The sequence below is a fragment of the Theropithecus gelada genome, chromosome 10 (assembly GCF_003255815.1).
Source record: "Theropithecus gelada isolate Dixy chromosome 10, Tgel_1.0, whole genome shotgun sequence".
Taxonomy (NCBI): Eukaryota; Metazoa; Chordata; class Mammalia; order Primates; family Cercopithecidae; genus Theropithecus; species Theropithecus gelada.
This window is the reverse complement of record NC_037678.1, coordinates 43,751,741-43,774,557: the sequence shown is the minus strand read 5'-3', so window position 1 is coordinate 43,774,557 and position 22,817 is coordinate 43,751,741. Positions and strand designations below refer to the sequence as shown.

The 22,817-nt window shown below is 50.7% G+C and overlaps 2 protein-coding genes across 8 annotated transcripts in view; both read left to right on the top strand.

Annotated features, from left to right (window-relative positions):
* Positions 1 to 1,116: 1,116 nt before the first annotated feature.
* LOC112632630 (neuroendocrine secretory protein 55) overlaps positions 1,117 to 22,817 on the top strand; it is a 64,657-nt gene continuing 42,956 nt past the window's right edge. For both annotated transcript variants that reach the window (XM_025398429.1, XM_025398428.1), the window contains exon 1: positions 1,117 to 2,334. In XM_025398429.1, coding sequence (XP_025254214.1) covers positions 1,537 to 2,292 — 756 coding nt within the window. In that variant the 5' untranslated portion in view covers positions 1,117 to 1,536 and the 3' untranslated portion in view covers positions 2,293 to 2,334. The remainder of the gene's footprint in view (positions 2,335 to 22,817) is intronic.
* GNAS (GNAS complex locus) overlaps positions 1,148 to 22,817 on the top strand; it is a 71,905-nt gene continuing 50,235 nt past the window's right edge. For 2 of the 6 annotated variants that reach the window (XM_025398417.1, XM_025398416.1), the window contains exon 1: positions 14,460 to 17,135. In XM_025398417.1, the coding sequence (XP_025254202.1) occupies positions 15,005 to 17,135 (2,131 nt within the window). In that variant the 5' untranslated portion in view covers positions 14,460 to 15,004. Of the gene's footprint in view, positions 2,335 to 2,794; positions 3,323 to 14,459; positions 17,136 to 17,357; positions 17,423 to 22,817 lie in introns of those variants that run through there. The other 4 variants (XM_025398418.1, XM_025398419.1, XM_025398425.1 and 1 more) reach the window with 4 other exon arrangements.

The following is a 22,817-nucleotide window of genomic DNA, read 5'->3' as shown; positions in this document are numbered from 1 at the left end:
GCCAGGTTAGCTCCCACTGCAGGGATCTCCTCCTGTAGGCTGTCATTTGATTTTCTAGGGCCAAGAAACAGCAGCACTATTGACTCCAAGTCTACAGCCTTGCAGAGTTCAACAACACGATCTAGTGGTGTCTGGCCGCCCCCTAGCCCTGAGCCAATCATTTTCTCACGTGGAATTCAAACTGGATTAAACAATGTTGGTGGGTACAGAGGGATTCGGACTGATTCAATCTCCTGATTAACAGCAAATTAATCCAAAATATCCTTTCCTTAATACAATACTTTTGTTGTTGTTGTTCACTACTCTACCTTCAGCACCTAAAACACAGCTTGGCACATGCAAGGCACCCAATGAGTACTGCTCAAAGAGTTACCTTTGTTAAAAGCCTATCTAGGAAATAGCTGTAAGGGGCCTCCAGTGAGGATTCCGTGTCACCCCGAACTGCCCCGCTGGAGAGAAGCGGTTGTGTGTACTGAGAACGCAGGAAACGCTTCCCTTTGCTCATGCTCTCAGCTCCAGTCTGAGTTCCAGCACCACCTTCTCAGCTCAGTCGAGCTCAGGGCAGTCCTCAGATGGGCTTGCAGACTTGCAAACTACTACCTCAACCATGGGGGCCCTTGTTGAAGAAGATGAGGTAATCAGCCAATTCAGACTGTTTGAGCACGTATTTTTTGGAAACTTCTCTAATTACAGTCACTATAACAGATCTGCTAAAGGTAGTTTCATGATTAATGACTACCTGAAGTTACCATCCTCAAACTATTAAGCCATTGGAAAATGCTGGGGGCTTAATACTCGTGTACAGACCCTCTTTCTCCTGAATATTTGCTATTTGGGGTTCTGGGTTTTTAGCTGCACCCAGGCTGTGTTTATTTCACCAATAACTGGGGAAACAGGGACCCCACAGAAGCCTGCGCCCACCTGCCCAAGTACTGGACCTGGGCTAGCTTGCCGCTTGCTCCTTGCCACCCGCCAGGCCCCCCGCCCATTGCTTCGCCCAAATCCTTTCAAACAAGGTTCCCTCCTGCCACCTGCCGGCCCACTAGGGTCTGCGCCACAGGCTCGGCGCCACCGCGCAGCTCGCGGGGAGGTGGCCCCCACCTCCTTACTGCACATGCCCGGCAGAAGTCCGGGCGCGCAACTTCGCAGAACCTCACTGCCCGTCCCTCCTCGCCTCAGTCTCCTCTGTCCTCTCCCAGGGAAGAGGACCGGCGGAAGCACCTCTCTCGAGTCTTAGGCTGCGGAACCTAAGACTCAGCGAGAGGAGCCCAGGAGGAGACAGACCTTTCCCCTCTTTTCCCATCCCTTCTTCTTGCTCAGAGAGGCAAGCAAGGCGCGGAGCTGTAGAAAGTTCTTAAGTGGTCAGGAAGGTAGGTGCTTCCCTTTTTCTCCTCACAAGGAGGTGAGGCTGGGACCTCCGGGCCAGCTTCTCACCTCATAGGGGGTACCTTTCCCGGCTCCAGCAGCCAATGCGCTTTGGAGCCGCTCTCTGCAGAGCCAGAGGGCAGGTCGGCTTCTTGGTGTGCGCCTAAGAGGATGGATCGGAGGTCCCGGGCTCATCAGTGGCGCCGAGCTCGCCATAATTACAACGACCTGTGCCCGCCCATAGGCCGCCGGGCAGCCACCGCGCTCCTCTGGCTCTCCTGCTCCATCGCGCTCCTCCGCGCCCTTGCCACCTCCAACGCCCGTGCCCAGCAGCGCGCGGCTGCCCAGCAGCGCCGGAGCTTCCTTAACGCCCACCACCGCTCCGGCGCCCAGGTATTCCCTGAGTCCCCCGAATCGGAATCTGACCACGAGCACGAGGAGGCAGACCTTGAGCTGTCCCTTCCCGAGTGCCTAGAGTACGAGGAAGAGTTCGACTACGAGACCGAGAGCGAGACCGAGTCCGAAATCGAGTCCGAGACCGACTTCGAGACCGAGCCTGAGACCGCCCCCACCACTGAGCCCGAGACCGAGCCGGAAGACGAGCGCGGCCCGGTGGTGCCCAAGCACTCCACCTTCGGCCAGTCCCTCACCGACAGCCAGTCTCTCACCCAGCGCCTGCACGCTCTCAAGTTGCGAAGCCCCGACGCCTCCCCAAGTCGCGCGCCGCCCAGCACTCAGGAGCCCCAGAGCCCCAGCGAGGGGGAGGAGCTCAAGCCCGAGGACAAAGATCCAAGGGCCCCCGAAGAGTCTGAGGAGCCCAAGAAGGAGAAGCAGCGGCGTCGCTGCAAGCCTAAGAAGCCCACCCGCCGTGACGCGTCCCCGGAGTCCCCTTCCAAAAAGGGACCCATCCCCATCCGGCGTCACTAATGGAGGACGCCGTCCAGATTCTCCTTGTTTTCATGGATTCAGGTTAGTTGCCCACCGCTAAACTGGGGAGCCTGAGGGCGGTGTGGGAGCGGCGGGCGGAAAGGAGGTGAGAAGAAAAGGCAGTTCAGGGGTGAGTCGGAAGAGAGGAGGCTCAGTTGGCCAGCCCAGGACCGGGGATCAGGGTGAGGCGGCGAGGGCTCCCCCAAACTTTCCAGGATGCCAGGGGCGCCATGGTGGCCAAAGGTTTGTTGGACGGCGGGGCGCACACCGTGCGTCCCGCTGGAGGCAACCTGAGGTCTCTCGGAGCTGGTGCCCCGGCTGCGCCACTGAATCCCGAACGCACCCCCGATTTGGAGCTGCACACCCAAACGGCATTGGTAAGTCACTTGTTTTGCGCGCCTTTCTTCCTCCTAGAAAGACTAGTCTCAAACAAGTTGGCCTTCTCAGGTGCCCAAAATGTGGTTCGGAGGTGCGCGCCAACTTTCACGTTGTGAGAGCAGCAGCGCTGTAGAGACACTGCTGCAATGTGTGGAAAGTAATCAGAATGGGATTGGGCGAGAACTCTGGAGACTGACCACCGGGAGGGAAGTCACGCGCGCGCGGCGCCTAAGCAGCTCAGAGCCGGGAGCCCAGGTCCCAGAGCTGCCAGTGAAGCCGCGGGACCTCCGCGCCAGTGCCCCCCGCTGCCGCGCGCCAGTCTTGGCCGCCACAGCCCGCCTCCCGGCGCTTGCCGGGACAGAGACCGCCTCAAACAGCGTGCGCACCTGCCCGCGCGCGCCGGAGCTGACCTCTCCCGGCGGCGGGCAGTTGGGGGGAAGTACTTGGGGGAAAGGTAGGGGACGTAAGGGGACCCCTGGGGGTGGCCCTACGGGCTACCAGGGTTGGACGCACAGGCATGGTCACGTCGGGGTATTGCCAGGCTTTTGGCGCAGCTGGTCAGGTGGCCGGGCTGCATGCAGCTTAGCAGGAGACGTCCTGGGCTGTTTGCGCAGGACCTCTGGAGGCCCTCAAGATGGTCGCAAGCGGAAAGGTAAAGCGGCACAAGGGACAGGCTGGAGAGGGGGGGTCGCGTCTAACATCAGGATAACTTACAATTCGTTTCCAAAGAGCGCAGCACCCGCAGAGCTGGGGAAAGGTGTTCGATCCGGCGCCAGTCCTTGGACGATCAGTCGAAAAGGAGGCAGGGGCCGGCGGCTTCGGCAGCCTTGGGGAGGGCAGGCGGCGTGCTCCGGCCATTTTCAGCTCGGGTGGAGTTAAGTTTAGAATCTGTAACCTGGAGGGGAATCTGCTCTGGTGACCCAGCACAAAAACGGCCGCAATCTGGTAACGCACCTTCGGAAGCGAAGGCGTGCTCTCCTCGCCAGTCCTGGGGGGAAAGACTGATAAGTGAAATGTCTTTAAAAAATCTCATCCGACTTGGAAATTTTTTTTTCTGGTGTGCGTGTCTCATTTTGCGCCGGCTTGAATTATTCGGATGACAATGATTTAGAGGAAAAGTAAAGCGTTTTGAGGGCTTGAAATGAATGATGGTCAGGTTTTTAACTCATAAGAAAAGGATGATGATAGAAGGAAAATACCTTAAATGGTCTTCCTTCCAGGACCTATTCCGTAGGAAAGGCGTCGCGGCGCCCAAGACTTAGTTCTGCTGGTCTGCAGCGCAAACTGTGGTTAGATGCCTTTGTGGTCTTCCGTAATAAATACGGATAAGCCAGTTTATTTGCAAGTGGTTTTCTGCGGCAGCAATGTTAGTCTCGGAAGTTTGGAGGCTGCGGAAGGGCTAGGTGTGCCCTGCTTTTGGCTTGCCCATAAATCGAAATTCCTACTTAATGTAAACAATGATGGTGTGTTGCTTTCTGTGACATTAAGCGTTCAGTTTTTCCTCTGGTAATGTCTCAGCCTGAGTTCACGACGCAAAAGGTCTCTAGGGACAAGCAAGAGAAACCAGGGGTTGTGTTGAATTTTTTGGTGTGCCTTTCAAGTGTGGGCGCTATCTTCAGACTGGGTAGTCTGGGAGACCCGTTTTCCCACAAAGCTAGGTTTATTCATTAGAGAAATGAGCGTGTTGCCTTGTTGCAGGATGAATAAACAAGTTTTTTAAAAGCCCTCCGTGTCGAACCCATACCTCACACCCATCTTGCTGTTTTTTAAACAGAAGCCCAACACAGGGAGGTTTCCTGAACTGTAAGCAATGTACCACGTTCACATGTAGCCAGGAGGGGCAATCTAGGAACACACACCGTCTTTCAGACAGTCTTCCACAAACTGCCTCGCTATCTGCATTACAGCCCAATTGTGAAAACCTGTTACCTACCGGCACACAGTCTCCCCGGCTCAATTCCCCTCCCCCAGCTTCCCTCTCTACACCCTGATTCAAGGGTGGAAAAGCCACTGCAGACCATACAAAGCAATGGAGAGATATACCAACCCCCCAGGAGAGCACTCATGACCCTCCCTGAGAAGACAGGATTTTGCTACATAGACTTAGCAAACCTCCTTTCTGCCCGAGAAACTGGTATTCACCTGCCTTCCTTTTCCAGAGCCATTTCTAGCAAGTTCCCCAAGCATTCCCAACTCACTAGTCTCCCAGCTGGCCCTTTGTCTACCCAGCTCAACCGGGGTTAGCATTTGAATAGGCTCACTTGCCCCTTTTACATAGGTGAGGTCTGAAGTCTGCTCTCAAGAAAAAGCAGATCTTACCATTAACCACATAGGTGAATTACCAGCCAGTTTTAATATTTCAAATGGGGGAGGAGAAGGAGCAGGAGAATAAAGCTAGTTAAACATGATGATATGCCCTCAATATTGAAGTTATTTCCTTTACTACATTAATCATTTGCTTAATGGAAATTTGCTTTTTGGGAGGAGGGGAGGACGACCCAAAGGTGCTCTTGTAACTGAACTTATTTGAGCTGGGAAATTATGCTGCAATGTTCCAACACTGTGTGGGGTCAACCTGATGTAGGTTTAAAGTTTTGCAAACAGAACTCTTTATGTTCATCAGAATTCAAGAATTAGAAATGTTACAGTTTGGGATTGTTTTTTTTTTTTTTTTTCCTTTTTGTGGAGAACGGGGATTGTTTTGAGATGTTTCTTTAACGCACTGCAAGCCTTTCTCACTCTGGAGCTGCTTACAGCCTTTGACTCTTCAGCCTTCATTTTCTGCAGCTGTGTAGGTTAAGGAGGAAGAAAGCTGAAACTTCAGTGTTGGTAAGAATGAGGTTTTTTGCTTTTTAAATAATCGACATGGATTTACCTCAATTATCAGTTATTATTATACTGCTCTTCAAGAAGAGGGAAGCTGTTGAGAGGAAACTGAGCAGAACCCATAGTGTGAGTAAAGCGTGTCTCTTAACTGGAAGGTGATCTATTCACAAAAACCAAATCACTGAAATAAAATTAAGCTTCCAGGCCAGTGACGTCATGTGCTGGCTCAAGCGCTGCTCTTCTCTAAAAAATCGCCCAGCAGAGGGATGAGATGCTCAAATGACATCTTTAATCCCCATGTTCAAGAATGAGAGATGGAATTTCTTGTTCTGTTGGGAGGTTTTGACACTAATGACTCTATTTCCTGTAACTTGATGTCCCAAACTGGAGCAGTGGGATCTAAGACAAAATGCCTGGGGCTAACAGCCCAGGTTGCTTCTAGCCATGGTCTTGTCAAGTGGCCTTAGGTCAGACCCTACACCTCTCTGCCTCAGTTTCTTCTAAAATGAGGTCGCTGAATGAGATGATCCTATTTATCCCTTTCTGCTCCAAATGTCTAGATTGATTAGTTTAAGAAGGCTGGGGTTGTCCAATTTGACTCTATACTAGTGATTTTAACCCTAATGGAACTCCAAAAAAACTTCAAAAGTTGATCAAATAAAAAGCACCAGCTAGAGATCACGCCATTGCACTCCAGCCCGGTCTACAGTGTGAGACTCTGTCTCAAAAACAAAACAAAACAAAACAAAAACAAAAACCCAAAAAGCAAAAAAAGCACCAGCTATGAAGAAATCTGTTTTGTGTTGGTTTCATGTAAATTTGGTCAAATCTGCCTTACAGTTGGTTACAAAATGGTCTAAAAAAGCAGTTTAGAGAATGCAGAATTCCACTGTGTCCTCTCCCTAAACTGGAAAAATTTAGCCATCCTGAGAGTCATATTTAGTGTGTGTTTTGTGTGTGTGTGTGTTCCCCACCTTCTCTCCCTGACCTTGGTGCCTAAGAACAAGCTTTTCAGAGCAGGAGCAGGCAGCATGGCTGCAAGTACTGACCTAGTACTGCGGCTTGGAGAGGCTAACCACTGTGGGAGACGGTAGACTGATGGGAACACTGGTTAAGTGACCACAAGTGTTGTTGAAAGATTTTTGGTAACAGTTTTAAGTGTTCTGGTTAAGCTAGACCTGAAAAAAAAAATGGCATAGAAGCTACAGTTTTCTCAACTTTTGTTTTTTTCATGATCACTCCCCTCTTAGCTTCTTCAGACATATACTTCCTATTTGCCCCTCCCCATGATATTTTAATACCACGGACATATAGCTATACCCCATTATCTGTTTATGTACTGCAGGACCCTGTCACAACTAAGACTTTTTGCACACTGCATACCCCAAAACCAATTTTGCCTCCATCACAGATGCACGAGATAAACAAAGCAAATATTTCAAAAACAAACAACAACAACAAAAATCTGATTCTGTCAAATTAAGTGATTTAGCACCCATTTTTGTTTTATAATTTCTTTCTTACATATCAAAAGGCCGTACATGGGGGGGAAGTAAATTTTTTACTGGTATTTGTTTTTTTTCCCTTGTTTAAAAATCTCATGAGTTTTTCCAAAGGCCTCCAATAGCTACTCTGGTCCAAGCACTAGTGGCCATTAATTCACAGGGCAGAGAAGCCAGAATAAGCAGCCTAGTGGCTTAGTTCTTCCAAGGCCAAGAGCCTGCAATGCAGGGCCACCATCACCTGTTGTCCATGCTCAGCCAGCAGAGGCAGGACTCTGCCTGCAACTATTCCCGGGTAGAAATGGGGAGGCTGCCTTCCCAGCTCCCACTGGGTGTTTATTTTGTGGATATATTTTAGGGTAGGTATGTTACAAATTAGCAGGGCACATGACTGTGAGAAAGGCCAACGTAAACCCAGGCTGCATGGACAGAGGGTAGGTGGTGGCAGTAAAGTGGGGAGAGATTTAAGGAAGACAAAAGGAAAAGAATTTGAGGGATCACAGAAAAAAGGAAGATGTGGGCAGACAAGAGAACCGCTGGGAAGGAGCAGAAAAGAAGATTTAGAAATGGGGAAGCGGGTCACAAAGCCAGGAAATTTGGGGGTTATAAAGTTGTTTGAAGGAATAAAGAGAGTCTTGAAGAGAGAAAGGTTGAGGACAGCTTCAAGTATCTGGTGGCTGAGGGGGTTAGAACAAGGTGTACCAAGGGACAGACTTTAGCTCAGCATTAGGAAGGGCATTTTTAAAAGCCAAATATGGCATTGGAGGGCTACTAATGAGGCTCACAGATTCGACACCGTTAACACCACTGTCCCCCTGAGAGTTTCTTTTTCTTTCTTTTTTTTTTTGAGACAGTCTCTCTGTCGCCCAGGCTGGAGTGCAGTGGCGCCATCTCGGCTCACGGCAAGCTCTGCCTCCCGGGTTCACGCCATTCTCCTGCCTCAGCCTCCCAAGTAGCTGGAGCTACAGGCGCCCGCCACCATGCTGGGCTAGTTTTTTGTATTTTTAGTAGAGACGGGTTTCACGGTGTTAGCCAGGATGGTCTCGATCTCCCGACCTCGTGATCCGCCCGTCTCGGCCTCCCAAAGTGCTAGGATTACAGACGTGAGCCACCAGGCCCGGCCTCCCCCTGAGAATTTCTTACAGACCTGGTCCAAAAATTCCAATTTCACAGGTGTGGAGTTTTCACACAAGTACTTCAATTGCTACGCTCAAAGAGAAAGATTTAACACCTAGAAATCTAGCTGTCTAGAGCCTTGGGTTTTGGTTCACAGCAAGGTTGGTCTTCAAGGTCCCCACTCTCAAACTTGAGGGGTCCAAGGGGCACAGGCCAAAGACTGGCAGCCAGCAGAAGACCACGTTTCTTCTCCCCCCAACCCCACATGAGAGCTGGTTTCTGAGTGTCCTGGCTTATGTCGCTGTCTCAACTAGATTTCATTAGGAAAATTTGCTCTGGGTAATTGAGGTTGTTCGAGAAGGTGAAATATACCATTCCCCTTAAACAATGATGCCCAGAAGCCCCCAGGGTGGCTGGAACTTCCACCATGAATTGCAGAAATTTTAAGCAGAGCTTCCACTAAAGCCAAATTTATCTTCCGGGATTCCCTCTTCCCCCTCCAACCCCTACTTTTGCCTCTCTCTTAGTTTCTTTCCCATGGTGCTGCTCATCTTTTTTGGAATGGCCTCTTCTCCCCTGAAATTCTTTGCTGCATCATCAGCTAGTCTGGAGAAGGAATCCACAGCCCAGCTCAGGCAACTACAGAGAAAATGTCCGTACCCACTGTTCAAGCACAGGTGGTCAGAGGACAGTGGCATGCCTTGGCTGAAACAGAATTTGGTGCACCTTTTGAGAAGGTTGCTGAGCTACAGCTAATTAGCTGGGTGAAGGGGTCTGAATTCACGATGCAGGCTTTTTAATCTGAACATATCAAGTATTTTCATAAAGACTATTTCTACCACCTCTAATATCAGCCTTGCATCTGCCTCTAATCTGGTATCTTGCCTCATCCATTTGAGGCCTTTTTCCTTTAGCTGGCATTTGCTTCAAACAGCCTGGCCACACAGACCCCTCTGCAGACAGCTGTATGCTGCTGCCTCCACCGGCCAAGGCGGGCAGAGAAGAGGCTGAAGGGAAAAGGATGGCAGCAGCAAGTCTTGATTGAAAAGTAATTAATTGTACAGCTTCAAAGTCTATTACTACTCAGTCAGCACTCAGAAAACATTTGTCACTGGGAGGCTGAGAAATGTCATAGTTGCCTAAATTCTTTTCTACCTTCTCTTTCTGCTTTTACTTTTTTCTCAATTGAAAGAAACCCACTCACAACTAATGACATGAATGGGCTATAGAGAAGGCACTTCTGCAAACTTCACCACCCACCTCCCTGCAAAGCCACAGACCAAAAGGAAAATGACTACCAAAAAAAAAATACTGTTGTTCATGGTTCCTGTTCCCTTCCCTTTCGCTCACCTCCCCTCCCTCTCTCTGCTTTGCTTTATCTTTGTTGCCTACAGGGATAAACCCAGAAAGCTGACAGGTAGCTACCAAAACTTGAGATATGCCTTGTGCTTTTGGTAATGAGTAAGAATCCCAGAATGTAAGTAGAAACACAATCACTTGTTGAATACATGTGCCATGAAAGCGTCAATAGTGAGAGATGAGAGAGAGAGGTGAGAGACTAAGTTTGGGAAGCCCAGGGCATCACGTGGGGCTACCAAGGAATGGGGCTGTAATGGTGCTGTTCAGAGAGTCAACGGTAAAGAAATACATACATTCTTTCCATTTGGGGTTCCATATTTTCCAAAAGCCACTGTTTGCCACCTGTGGCACCTGGGCCATTTGGCTTTCCTCAGAAATGCAGAGTTTAATGGAAGCATGAGAAATTTTTCCCATCCCTTTCTTAGTACATCAAGTGCAGAGGCTATTATTTTTAAGTAGCCAAGTATACACAATTTTCAAGTAACCCATCCCTGGGTTTTGACAGCCAATACTGTTGTCCCTTACTTGACACATCATCTCACTGCAGCCCTGCACTCCAGCACACAGCCCGTCAGGACAGGGGACCCTGGCACACAGCTTCTATCCATCCCAACTCGGCCTTTTTTTCAGGCACCAGCCTCTCCTGACTTCCTCTTCCTTAGCTGCATAAACACATTAATAGACTTTCCTTCCTCAGTCCTATCACATATTCATCTTTTCCCACGATGGCAATCCATCCAGCATTGGAAAGCTATGTTTAAGGTACTTTGCTATTATACAATTATAATGGCAGATCCTAAAAACGTCCCTGGCAAGGTTAGGCCCCAGATGACGCTGCCCACTAACATCCAGCACTGGCCATCTCCATCCAGATCAAGGTCTTGTTTCTCTCTTGAGTTAGCAAAATTATCAGCCCTCAGGAGGATCACCAGACAAGCCAACCAATCAGGCCAATCAAGGTGGACCCAGTAAACCCACTAGCTGATCACCCCCAGCTCTTACTATACCGGATTCCTCAGGTCCCTGTGGCCTTTCAGGTGCCACAGGTGGGTCAACTCCTCGAATATTTGGCCACACTTCTGGGGTCCCTGACCCCACTACTGATGTTTCAACTCCTAGCCCCACTCACCTAAAGGACTTAGGTTTTTCAGAGACTGGTAGCCAGTCACTACAGAGAAATAACAAGAGTGGGAAAATGGGGGAATATCAGGGTTAAATACTGGGATTTATCTTTCCTGGTCTTAATTTACCTTTAGATTAAGGCAATTCCTATTCAAATCTAAGGGTCCTTTCTCAGCTTATAGTGGTGATTTTCAACTGGGGGAGATTTTGCCCCCCAGAGGACATTTGGCAAAGTCTGGAGACATTTTTGGTTGTTAAAACTAAGGGGATGCTACTGGCATCTAGTGGGTAGAGGCTAGGGATGCTGCTCAACATCCTACAGTGAACAGGGCAGTCACCACAACAAAGAATTGCCTGGCCCCAAATACCACTAGTGCAGAGGCTAAAACACCAAGTCTAGAAAAAATGTGCTGAGTGGTTCTGAAACCCCTTCCTCTGGTGTGCTCCCATCTCTCCCTTCTGAGTCCTCCCTGCTCACTCCTGGACTGTATCCCTTTTTCCTGTACAGTGCACCAATTGTTCAAGATTCTGTTACCAAATGTATTTCTCCCCTAAAGAATTTTCTGACTCCATGAATTCATCTTTGTAAGGACGATTGCCAATTTGAATGTGTGATCTTTATCTTTTTCTAAATTTCAGACCTTCCCTCCCTAAATTTCAGATTTCCCTGCAAAAATCTCTATCCCAACTGCTCAAAGTTCCTTTAACTCTGCCATGTCTAAAACCAAATCAGCACTGCCACCTTGCCAGTCCCTCCCACTGACTTCCCTGTCCAACTCCCAGTGTTTCATCCATCTGGGTGACACACTTTGGCTCCTCCATTTTTTGTGTCTTTCTAGCAATAAGAGGTGCTCCAGGAGGATCCTTTGGGACCCCTCTTGAGTGTCATCCTTCAGCATTCCTGCTTCCTTCACCGTGCTAGGTGTCTCCTTTAAACATCTCCTTTGTGCATAACCCCTTTCCTTTGTTCTCTCTCCATCAGGATCATCCTCCATGCTGCTTCTGCCTTTCCTAAAAGTAGGCTCAAATCCTCACTTGTAGAACAAAAAACTTTCAACATCCTTTCTGTTTCCTACCAAAATAGCCTTAAAGTGCTTGCTCTCATACTCCATGCCATCCTCAGAGAGATTCTATCTAATTTCTCCTGACTTTTCTCCCCCTGCTCCTGAAGAGCCAGCCAAGGTGGCCAGTTGTGTTTACCCAGCCACGCCCCATGTTTCTTACCATTATTTCCTTTGTTCGTGGTGGGCAAACCGTCTCCCATCCCCCACTACTACCTTCTATTCATAGCCAAGGCGTCTATCCTTCCTTGGAGGCCCATATAAAAAGCCATTTTCTCCACCAAGACTTTCAAGGTCCCCCCAAGTGGAAGTCTTTTCTTTCATTTTTATGCTGCTCTACTCCCTAGGATGAGGAATTGGTATTTGCCTAACCTTTTTTTTTTTTTAATCACCTCGATGCATGTGCTCCCCTGACAAAGAATCATGATACCAGAAAGAATGAACAAAGGGGTCCCACAGACCCATGAGGGTGTCGAACAGAGACCCTGAACCCGTTCCTCGACAAATGGTGCTTTGGGGGTGAGCGCGAGGCCTGACGAGAGCAAACCACCCCTTCGGAGCACCCATCGCATTCTCCCTGGGGCTCCAACCCCAATGTCTACTGACCTTCTACTTGTGCAGGCTCAGCATCCCTGGGGCCTCAACTCCTTAGCCATCCTAGGCTGCTGCTCGCAGTAAGCCCTCTCCTCGTAGTCCCGGCCCTCTACCTCCCAGCCCTGGAAATCTTCTTGCTCCTTGCCTCTCCCGGCAGCGGCACCCCGTTGGCTAGGTTAGCCTGCCGCCATCAACGCACCCAAGGGTTGGCCCCTGGGACCCCACCTCTCCCCCGAGGCTTGGCAACCTGTGGCATGAGGAAGGGTGACCCCACGGCGCTAGCGGTCCTCGTGGTCTTCCAGGCCTAGCCGCCATACACCCGCCCCCCAACGACTTCCAACCACCCCAGCAGCACAACCTCTTCGGGCGTTCCAACGCGGCGCCCCCTATTGGACCTCCCACCCATATCCGGTTTCCGGTCTGACGCCCCCTGCTCATTCGCCAGGCAGCCGTGATTGGCATGACCCCAGCCCAATGGCTGACCCGGCACTGGGGTCGTAGGGGAGTGAGTTGGTGCTGGGACCCAGTTGGGCGGCGGTTCAGTGGATGCCCAAGTGGCTAAGCCGTTTTGTGTGGAGTTAGTTGGCCAAAGTTGGAATCAAAGTTCAGTGTTGACAGCTGGAAGTGTGTAGACCCATAGAGCTAAAGCGACATATCTTTGGGGGATCCCAAACGTTTACCGGGGTCCTACTGTGTTCGCCTCTTTCCATGCTGCGTGGCCACGTGGATGGTGGATGCAGGCGGGGGAAGGATGCGCGGTGCCTGTGGTACCCTGGCTCTAAGAGGGATGCGTTAGACTAGACGGTATCGCACCGTGCAGTGGTTCGTCCGCCTGCAGCTCCCATACAGCAGCCCGCGCTGTGCGCCCTGCTTGCTGCAGCCCGCCCTGTGTAATGCTCATCCAGCCTCTCCTCCCGCAGGACTCTGCAGGTCAGGTGACCCCCTGCCTCCTGCCCAGCTGCTCTGTGCCTAGACGTGGTTCGCCAATCTGTCTTACTGGTGAGACCGACCTGATGCGCACCTGCCGGGTTTTACGTGACCCCCTAACAGCAGCTTTTCTCCCGGGCTCAAATCCCTCTGCAGACCCCAGACCAGAGCATAGCATGTGCACACACCAAGGTCACCAGGTGGTTTGGGTATTTACCTTTGGCTAGCTCTGAGCCCACCGCAGCATGGTAGCGGGAGCGCAGCTGCGCGGGCAACCGCCGGGTTTGTGGCCAGTTGGCGGGCTCAGTGCCGCCTCAGTAGGCTCTAGCAGTGGAAAACTAAAGCGACTACCCTAAGATACCCATAGCCAGAGGAGAGGGGCTGGAAGGGTACTGGAGACAGGCTGTAGTGGGGCTAAAGGAGCAGACTGACCGGTGCTGCGGCCGGCACCCGAAGCAGCGAGCAGCGCACCTCAGCTGCGGTTGCCGCGCGGCATGGTGTTTATCTGTGGGTTCAGTGCCCACAGCATTGTCCACTCTCGAAATCACCCTAAACCGGCCATAAACGCCAACCAAAATCCCCTTTAAACCTTCCCTAGAACCGCAGGACCTGCGAAACTCTGAGGCCACTTTGTGGGGTCCCCCTCTGCGCAGCACGCCCCCCACCCCTCCATTGGTGCCACCGCAGCTACTGCCTAGGGGGCTTTGCTCTTGGTGGTACGCACCCGAGACCTTCTTATTCCCCTGCGTCACCATCCACATAAACAAGGGAGCACCCTGCTTGCGCTGCTGTGGGCCACTGCGGAGACCCCTAGAGTGTGATGAGGGTGGGGGCTGTTAAAGTGCTTTACCGGAGCCAACCTCAGCAAGCAACAAACAAAAGCAGTAAAAAGTACACCCAAGGCATTTAAAAAACAAATTGTGTGCTCGCATACTCGGCATCCCCTCTCCCTCGTCTCTCTCTGCTTCTCTGGTGGGCTCACGACCACCTGTCGCATCCCCACGCATGCCTGTGCTCCTTCTCAGGCACCAAAAGCCTTGCGCTCTGGACTAGGGGCTTGAGATCCGGGGCTGCCTGGAGGCTGGGGGCTATGACTCAGTGTTTCAGGGGTATCCTGGGGTGATGAAACCCTTCTTCAGTCCCCTCCCCCGAGGAGTCGGTTGGGTTGGGGAGGGAGGGTTTCAGCTCCTGTACTCCAGCGTCCCGAGGCCCACGTCTTGCGTCACGTGTCCCGCAACGCAGGAGAGCTTTCTCTGGCCAGGGGAGAAGCGAGGAGAAAGATTCCAAATCAGTCAGGGAGAGGAGTGGAAGGAGCCAAAACGTCCCTGCGAGGCCTGCGCTCGTCAGCCCCCTTACCCAAAGTCCCGGGCCGCGGCGCGAGGAGCAGGATTCTGGAGCTGGAGCCAGCTCGGCACTGGAACCGGCGTCCTCTGGTGGCAGAGAGCGAGCGCTACTGGCGATTTTCGGACCGAATCGGCACGCTCGTCAGATCCAAGCAGGCGGGACTGGCCTGGAGGAGAAAGAAAGAGAGAGGAGGGCATAAGGACAGACCAAGGAAGAGGGGCTGGGGGGCATACTGAGGGGATAAAAAGTGGCCAGAAAGGAGCCAAGACTCCACCAGCAACAATTGAGTTGCTTCAGCCTCAGTCTAGGGTTCCAGGCCTTGAAGCCCCCCAACCTCACAAGGGTTGGAAAGTGAGGCTGGTGAACTTTCCAGCTGGTACTTTGATTTAAAAATAATAATAATAATAATTTTTTCACCCTAGTTCGGTTGGGTGCTCCGTCTTACGGAGCCCCAAACTTATTTTGAGAGGCCGCCACCGTGTTATGGGCGTGCGCAACTGCCTCGACGGCAATAATATGTCAGGACAACGCGATATCCCCCCTGAAATCGGGGAACAGCCCGATCAACCATCTTTGGAGGCCCCAGGGGCAGCTGCCCCCGGTGCTGGGCCTAGCCCAGCCGAAGAGATGGAGACCGAACCGCCTCACAACGAGCCCATCCCCATCAAGAATGACAGCGAGGCCTGTGGACCCCCAGAGGTCTCCAGGCCCAACTTTCAGGTCCTCAACCCGGCATTCAGGGAAGCTGGAGCCCATGGAAGCTACAGCCCACCTCCTGAGGAAGCAATGCCCTTCGAGGTCGAACAGCCCAGCTTGGGAGGCTTCTGGCCTACACTGGAGCAGCCTGGATCCCCCAGTGGGGCCCATGCAGGCCTTGAGGCCTTCGGCCCAGCATTCATGGAACCTGGAGCCTTCAGTGGTGCCAGACCAGGCCTGGGAGGATACAGCCCTCCACCAGAAGAAGCTATGCCCTTTGAGTTTGACCAGCCTGCCAAGAGAGGCTGCAGTCAACCTCTCTTACAGGTCCCAGACCTTGCTCCAGGAGGCCCAGGTGCTGCAGGGGTCCCCGGAGCTCCTCCCGAGGAGCCCCAAGCCCTCAGGCCTGCAAAGACTGGCTCCAGAGGAGGCTACAGCCCTCCCCCTGAGGAGACTATGCCATTTGAGCTTGACGGAGAAGGATCTGGGGACGACAGCCCACCCCCGGGGCTTTCCCGAGTTATCGCACAAGTTGACGGCGGTGGCCAGTTCGCGGCAGTCGCGGCCTCGAGTGCGGTCCGCCTCACTCCCGCCACGAACGCGCCTCCCCTCTGGGTCCCAGGCGCCATCGGCAGCCCATCCCGAGAGGCTGTCAGACCTTCTCCTAACTTCACGGGCAGCAGCCCCCCGATGGAGATCTCCGGACCCCCGCTCGAGATTGGCAGCGCCCCCGCTGGGGTCGACGACGCTCCCGTCAACATGGACAGCCCCCCAATCGCGCTTGACGGCCCGCCCATCGAGGTCTCCGGAGCCCCAGATAAGAGAGAGCGAGCAGAGAGACCCCCAGTTGAGGAGGAAGCAGCAGAGATGGAAGGAAGCACAGCCGCTGATGCCGCGGAGGGAGGAAAAGTCCCCTCTCCGGGGTACGGATCCCCTGCCGCCGGGGCAGCCTCAACGGATACCGCCACCGGGGCAGCCCGTGCAGCCCCAGCGGATCCCGACTCCGGGGCAGCCCCAGAAGATCCCGACTCCGGGGCAGCCCCTGCCGCCTCCGCCGATCCCGACTCCGGGGCGGCCCCTGACGCCCCGGCCGATCCCGACTCCGGGGCGGCCCCTGACGCCCCGGCCGATCCCGACTCCGGGGCGGCCCCTGACGCCCCGGCCGATCCCGACTCCGGGGCGGCCCCTGACGCCCCAGCGGTTCCAGATGCCGGGGCAGCCCCTGACGCCCCAGCCGATCCAGATGCCGGGGCAGCCCCTGAGGTTCCCGCCGCCCCTGCGGCTGCTGAGACCCGGGCAGCCCATGTCGCCCCAGCTGCGCCTGACGCCGGGGCTCCCACTGCCCCAGCCGCTTCTGCCACCCGGGCAGCCCAAGCCGCCCGGGCGGCCTCTGCAGCCCCTGCCTCCGGGGCCAGACGCAAGCTCCATCTCCTTAGACCCCCCAGCCCCGAGATCCAGGCTGCCGATCCGCCTACTCCGCGGCCTGCTCGCGCGTCTGCCTGGCGGGGCAAGTCCGAGCGCAGCTGCGGCCGCCGCGGGTACTACGATGAAGGGGCGGCCAGCAGCGACGATGACTCCAGCGGAGACGAGTCCGACGATGGGACCTTCGGATGCATCCGCTGGTTTCAGCATCCGCGAAATCGCCGCCGCCGAAAGCCCCAGCGCAACTTACTCCGCAACTTCCTCATGCAAGCCTTCGGGGGCTGCTTCGGTCGATCTGAGAGTCCCCAGCCCAAAGCCTCGCACTCCTCCAAGGTCAAGAAGGTACCCCTGGCGGAGAAGCGCAGACAGATGCGCAAAGAAGCCCTGGAGAAGCGGGCCCAGAAGCGCGCAGAGAAGAAACGCAGCAAGCTCATCGACAAACAACTCCAGGACGAAAAGATGGGCTACATGTGTACGCACCGCCTGCTGCTTCTAGGTAATGCGGCGGACTCTGCCTGCGGGCAGCAGGGCCGCCGGGGAACTGGGTAGGGGGTGGCAGGGCTGCCTGGTGGGGCTCGGGGCTCGACAGTGGGAGGAGGGGATCCAGCCAAAGGCGGGAAGAGCTTGCTAGAAAGTTCCAGGGAGGGACCCTAACTATGCCCTGGGAACGGGAGGGGATCTTGGGTGGATTCGGGTGGCCGAAGTATATGCCCTCCAGGGAGAAAAGTGATGCCGAGCGACACTGAGGGTCGTTTCCGGCTGGACAGGCCAGCGCCAGCAACCGTAAGCTGGACAGGCAGGGGCTTCAGGTGAGCCAGGAACTGCCGGGGAGGGGCCCCGGGGCTCCCCTGGCTAGGCTGGTGGGGTCCATGGTGGGCTGGGGTCTTTGGGAAAGGCGCGCCCCCGCCTCGCCTGGCACGGCTGCTTGGACTCAGACAGCTTGTCGTTGGTGTGTGTTGGTGTCCATATTCTGTGTTCGCCTGTGCATGATACGCTCAAGTGTCTCCCGTTCCTATCCTGGCACCCCCAAATTACCCGGCGACTGTGTACTTGTACTTCGGAACGGGCTGTCTTGTGGTTTGCGCCATGGCGCGGGCAAAAAACTTTCAGTGTTCGCACACTCTGGTGGTACCTGCGCCCGGGCGCTCTGCGGTGAGCCGTGCGGAGTACGCGTGGGGAAGGTGGCGGGGCCTCCCGGGAAATAAGCGGGGCCCCTGGCCTGGGGGAGCGGGGGATCGCTTTTTGCCGGCCTCCGTAACCTTGTTCCTGTATGTCTTTCTCTCTTTTTCCTTTTGCGCTAAGCGTTTCCTCACTTCTCATTCGTTCGCCAAACCCTCCCGCCTTTACAGTTGAAAAACCAGACACACAGGTATCTGGGGCGCCCGGGGCTGCACATATCAGTTCAGTATTCTGCACACACTCAGCTCGCCTGGTCGGGGGATGGGGGAGAGGGGAAACAACCTGCTGTAGGCAAGTCTGAATCCCAAACCACGTGGGGGCTGGTTCCAAGGGGGTGGGCGTGGCTGTGTTTAAAAAATATGAAATAATTTTTTTTCCTAGCGAAGAGCCTGAGGTAAGCCAATTATTTTTACAAAGAGTACAGTAGGAGGGGCTTGGTTTAAAAAGATGGGGGTATGTGTTGGGAGTGGAATGTCACCTTTGTGTTTGAAATGCAACTAAAATAAAAATTTTCAAAAAATGCGCTGAGTGTATTTGAAGTGTGTAGACAAAGTATGGCAAAACCGTGAATATGACTTGTGAAACACGTAAATGTTTGCATGTGAATTTTTTCAAGCAGCTTTAGCTGGGGGCAAAGAGGCTTGTCAAAGGTAAGGTCTTCTGCAAATTGGCTCTGGATACAAAAAATATATAAAGGTCTTTTGATTACAGAAGTTAAAAATCATGATATTCTCATCAGGAGGGTATTCTGGTGGCCTTCTACCTTCCCCCTCCTCTGCTCACATTTCCCCACCTCTTGGTGCCCTCCCCTCTCCAGGATCCCCCTCCGCAACCCACAGCAAGACCCTCTCCTGTATTTCCCAGTCTTTCCGTGGCCATTCCCAGTTCCCCACTCCCCCAACCCCCCAAGACTTCTTAACTTCAAATCTGGGGCATTAACTATTTTTGCCACATTTAATCAAATCAGCAATTAGCAATGGTCTGAATATGTGGTTTAAATGAAAACTTTCAAACGAACTTCACAAGCTTAATTTTTACATTTTATTCTCTAAGACCTTTCAAGGGATTTCAAGATCACAGTTTTTAAGACTGTGCTACATTTGTTAAATATGTTAGAACTTGTGACGGTTTTTTATTAATGGCATTATTGGCATGTAACTATGCTACTGTGATGTGGCTCTCACAAATCACAATTTTAGATGTGAGGATCATTTTGTGTATGCCCATCCAGGTAGATCATAACATTATCATTTACCCAAAAACATATAATATGGTAGTTGTTTTAAATTTCAAATGTCTCAGCTACACTAAAGCTACCACACATTAAATGACAATGCACTGGTTTCCCTGCAGACATCTGATTTTGCCATAACAGACCCATTTCAATATTCCAAGCACAGCTCAGATTAGTGTTTAAAATTTACCCACATTATTTACCATGGAAAACTGGTTGTAAGCAAAAAGAATTGGAGGTCATCCCCTTTCTGTATATATCCTGGGAAGCAAACCTGTAAATTTGGGGTGGGAGGACACAAGTGGGTACAGACAGGAGACCCAAGTGACAGTGTGCACCTGACCCCTAATTGTCAAATTGGTAATGTGCCTTACATGCAGGGCTTCAGTTGCCTCCTTTGTGAAATGAAGCTTTCCTAGCAGATCTCCACTAAGGAATGCTTTGCCATGATTTGAGTCTTCTATTCTTCCTGGGGGTGGGGGTGGAGGAGACACAGTCCACTTACATCAGGACTGGAGACTTATACCATAGATTGTGCAGCCATCAATCCTGCAGCAAACTGTCCACGTTTGGGACCAGTCTTAAGAACATTAGAAGTTTCCTTTGTCTCCCCTTATTTTGTCACCAGGAGTAAAAATTAACTTTAACAAAAAGAATATTTGGTAGGGTCACCTTGCACCTTGTCCTGGCTTTGTTCTTGGGTGCTGGTGGCCAAACACCTTTGGATGCAGCATAGTCCAGAAGATGGGCTGGTAAACCATGAGCCATGTCTAGCATAAGCCTGAAATACAATAGCCAGTGTTAGTTGCTAGCTGAAACTGTACCACTGCAGTTTGTCAAAGCAGGCTACAGTTTTTGACCAGGCTTCCTTTTGCAGAGGTGATGTACCTCCTCTGGACCTGAATTATTGATTAGGGACAGGGAGAGGAGGAAGGATGAGGACTTACTCACATGTAGGACAAGACTTTTTACTAACTTTCTAGTCCCAAATATAAAACAAGACATCCATCCATACATCCCTACCACTGAAAATGTAGATCAAATGGCTGTCTTTTGATATGGCTGCTAATTTGTGACATGCAGATTCATCTGTTGCTTGAAAAATGTTTGTTTATGTGCTTATCCTTTCTGTTTGTATTGCCTGGACTATTTAATCTCATTACAGGGAATCTTAAGAAATAAAAAAGAGAGAGAGAGAGAGAGAGAGAAATCAATAATACGATTAAAATTCTAAAATATTTAAAGAGTTCTTTTTAAAGAAGCCTTTTTCTTCTTGCTCAACACTATCCACCAATAGACTGTTTCCATGTTTCTGTTACGTTTTAAAATAATTTTGGTGGCTTAAACATTTTTTAAAACTTCATTTAGGTGTGATTTCCTCCTTGTTTAAGAACTGAAGGGGGCTAATAGATCAGAGTTTCTTAGTATCTGCCACATTTATTAAAATTGTGTAGGCAAATGCTATATATAAGAAAGGTTATTCTGCTATGATGCTTTATTTATACAGCGAATCACAATTAATTGTATGATTATTTATTTATGCCACCAAGTGCAACAGTGATGCATTGTATCCCATCGTGCAGAAGCGCCTTTTTATTTTTATTTTCTCTTTCTCTCTCTCTCTTTTTTTTTTTTTTTTTAACATACAGCCATTTTTCTGTATTCTAAATGCCTCCACTGAGCTTTTGGTATAGTGGGAAGGATATAGCCTATCAGGCCACAAAATTTTGGAGTCCAGATAGATTTATTATTTTCTCTTCTCAGTCTCCTAGTAAGATTCATGCTTCTCAAAGTCTGAAATTCTATCTTGGTTTTAATTCTTATAGATTTTTCTCAAAAAAAAATTTCCCATATAGGTAGATTAATGTTTAAAATTTACGCACATTATTTACCATGGAAAACTGGTTGTAAGCAAAAAGAATTGGGGGGTCATCCCCTTTCTGTATGTATCCTCCTAACTTGAAAAGGAAAATCTCACTGCTCTCAGTATTATTAGTAACCAGTAATAATAATATAATAACACATTCTGATTACATTTTTGTTTGGTTTGAAACGAAGTCTCGCTCTGTTGCCCAGGCTGGAGTGCAATGGCAGGATTTCTGCTCACTGCAACCTCTGCCTCCCAGGTTCAAGCGATTCACCTGCCTCAGTCTCCAGAGTAGCTGGGATTACAAGCGTGTGCCACCATGCCTGGCAAATTGTTTGTATTTTTAGTAGAGATGGGGTTTTACCATGTTGGTCAAGCTAGTCTCGAATTCCTGACCTCAAGTGATCCACCCAGCCTCCCAAAGTGCTGGGATTACGGGGGTGAGCCACCATGCCTGGCCACGTTTTACATTTTTTAAAGCCTTTCATCTAGTTATATTTGTCTCTTGAAACGGTCCTGGGCAATAAAAACTTGATAGGGCCCCATTTCATAGGCAAATAAACCAAAAGCTCAGAAATTAAATATCAGGCTTTTTTTTTTTTTTTTTTGAGAAGGAGTCTTGCTCTGTTGTCCAGGCTGGAGTGCAATGTCATGATTTTGGCTCACTACAACCTCTGCCTCCTGGGTTCAAACGATTCTCCTGCCTCAGCCTCCTGAGTAGCTGGGATTACAGGCGCCCGCCACCACACCTGGCTAATTTTTGTATTTCTTTGTAGAGACGGGGTTTCACCATGTTGGTCAGGCTGGTCTCAAACTCCTGACCTTGTGATCCACCCGCCTCAGTCTCCCAGAGTTCTGGTATTACAGGCGCAAGGCATCGCGCTCAGCCTTCAGGCACTTTTAGTCAAAGACTGCTAAGTAGGTAAAGGATCTCAAATTTCAAATTCAGATAAGATAATGCTTACCAGAAATGTGATGGTAAGCTATAAAGCATTATTTAAATGTAAAGCATGATTATTCTAAGTATACTATGTGCTCTTAAAATCCCTTGCCAAATGACACGTGTCGAGTAGTCTGCTACTTTCTGAATTATAGCCAAACTCACAGATCCCTGCTTATAAATGTCCATTAAGTGTACATGAAATGTGAGCTCCCCCATTTCTGAGATGGTTGTCATTGCTATGGTGATATTTCATTTCCCCATTTGCTGTAACTCATCTGCCAGCACTGCAACATTGCAGCCTTAGTTTGTTGGGCCACTGTTTCCTTTTTTTTTTTTTTTTTTTTTAATGCAGGTTTTCTTTAAAGTTTTTTTTTTTATTTTTTTATGCAGGTTTTCTTGAAATTTTGTTTTGTTTTGTTTTTTGTTTGTTTTTTAGCAGGGTCTAAAGCTTTTCTTCTTATTTAGGTTTCCACTAAGTAATAATTAATCATTATAATAATAAAATGCAGTTACTTTTCTGCATAGCTCTATGATAAGTATAGTGTTAGAATGTTTAGAATCCTGGTCTGGATCTCATGATCTTATTAAAATAACTCTGCTCCATAGTCTTCCTAGTGATTTTTTTTTTTTTTTTTTTAAGTATGTCTTACTTCTAGTCCAGGCTAATTTCTATTTAGCAAGAGTCAGTGTATGGTCTTAGAAATCATCTTGGACTTTTATGCAGGAAAGTTAGTTGTTGTTGTTGTTGTTTTTAAGATGGAGTCTCACTCTGTCACCCAGGCTGGAGTGCAGTGGCACTATCTTGGCTCACTGCAACCTCTGCCTCCCAGGTTCAAGTGATTCTCCTGCCTCAGCCTCTCAAATAGCTGGGATTACAGACATGCACCACCACACCTGGATAATTTTTTGTATTTTGAGTATAGACGGGGTTTCACCGTGTTGGCCAGGCTGGTCT